Consider the following 245-nt stretch of genomic DNA (forward strand, 5'->3'; position numbering starts at 1 on the left):
GCGCCCAGAGTCCGAGGGCATCTCTGTGAGGATGACAGCGGGGGCTCAGCACCGTCCCCCTCGCCAACCCCTGGGTGCCCACAGCGGAGCACCAGGAGCCCCCCGGCAGGGCAGGAACTTACCCCAGCGCTGGCTGAGGGGCTGCTGCAGGCTGCCGTGCTCCACCTGGCACAGGTAGCTGTCCCCGCGCTGCGGGCTGGGTTCCAGCCGCACCAGCACCTGGTAGGTCCAGTCGCCGGTCTGCA

The 245-nt window shown here is 71.0% G+C and overlaps 1 protein-coding gene across 1 annotated transcript in view; it reads right to left on the reverse strand.

Annotated features, from left to right (window-relative positions):
* Nucleotides 1–6: 6 nt before the first annotated feature.
* The window catches only part of LOC104491844 (class II histocompatibility antigen, B-L beta chain-like), a gene marked incomplete at both ends in the record, with an annotated part of 551 nt that continues 312 nt past the window's right edge, over nucleotides 7–245 (reverse strand). The window contains 2 exons of the mRNA XM_010134318.1: nucleotides 7–23; nucleotides 123–240. Of these exons, the coding sequence (XP_010132620.1) occupies nucleotides 7–23; nucleotides 123–240 (135 nt within the window). The remainder of the gene's footprint in view (nucleotides 24–122; nucleotides 241–245) is intronic.

This window comes from Buceros rhinoceros, unplaced genomic scaffold (genome assembly GCF_000710305.1).
Source record: "Buceros rhinoceros silvestris isolate BGI_N320 unplaced genomic scaffold, ASM71030v1 scaffold28654, whole genome shotgun sequence".
NCBI classification, from domain to species: domain Eukaryota; kingdom Metazoa; phylum Chordata; class Aves; order Bucerotiformes; family Bucerotidae; genus Buceros; species Buceros rhinoceros.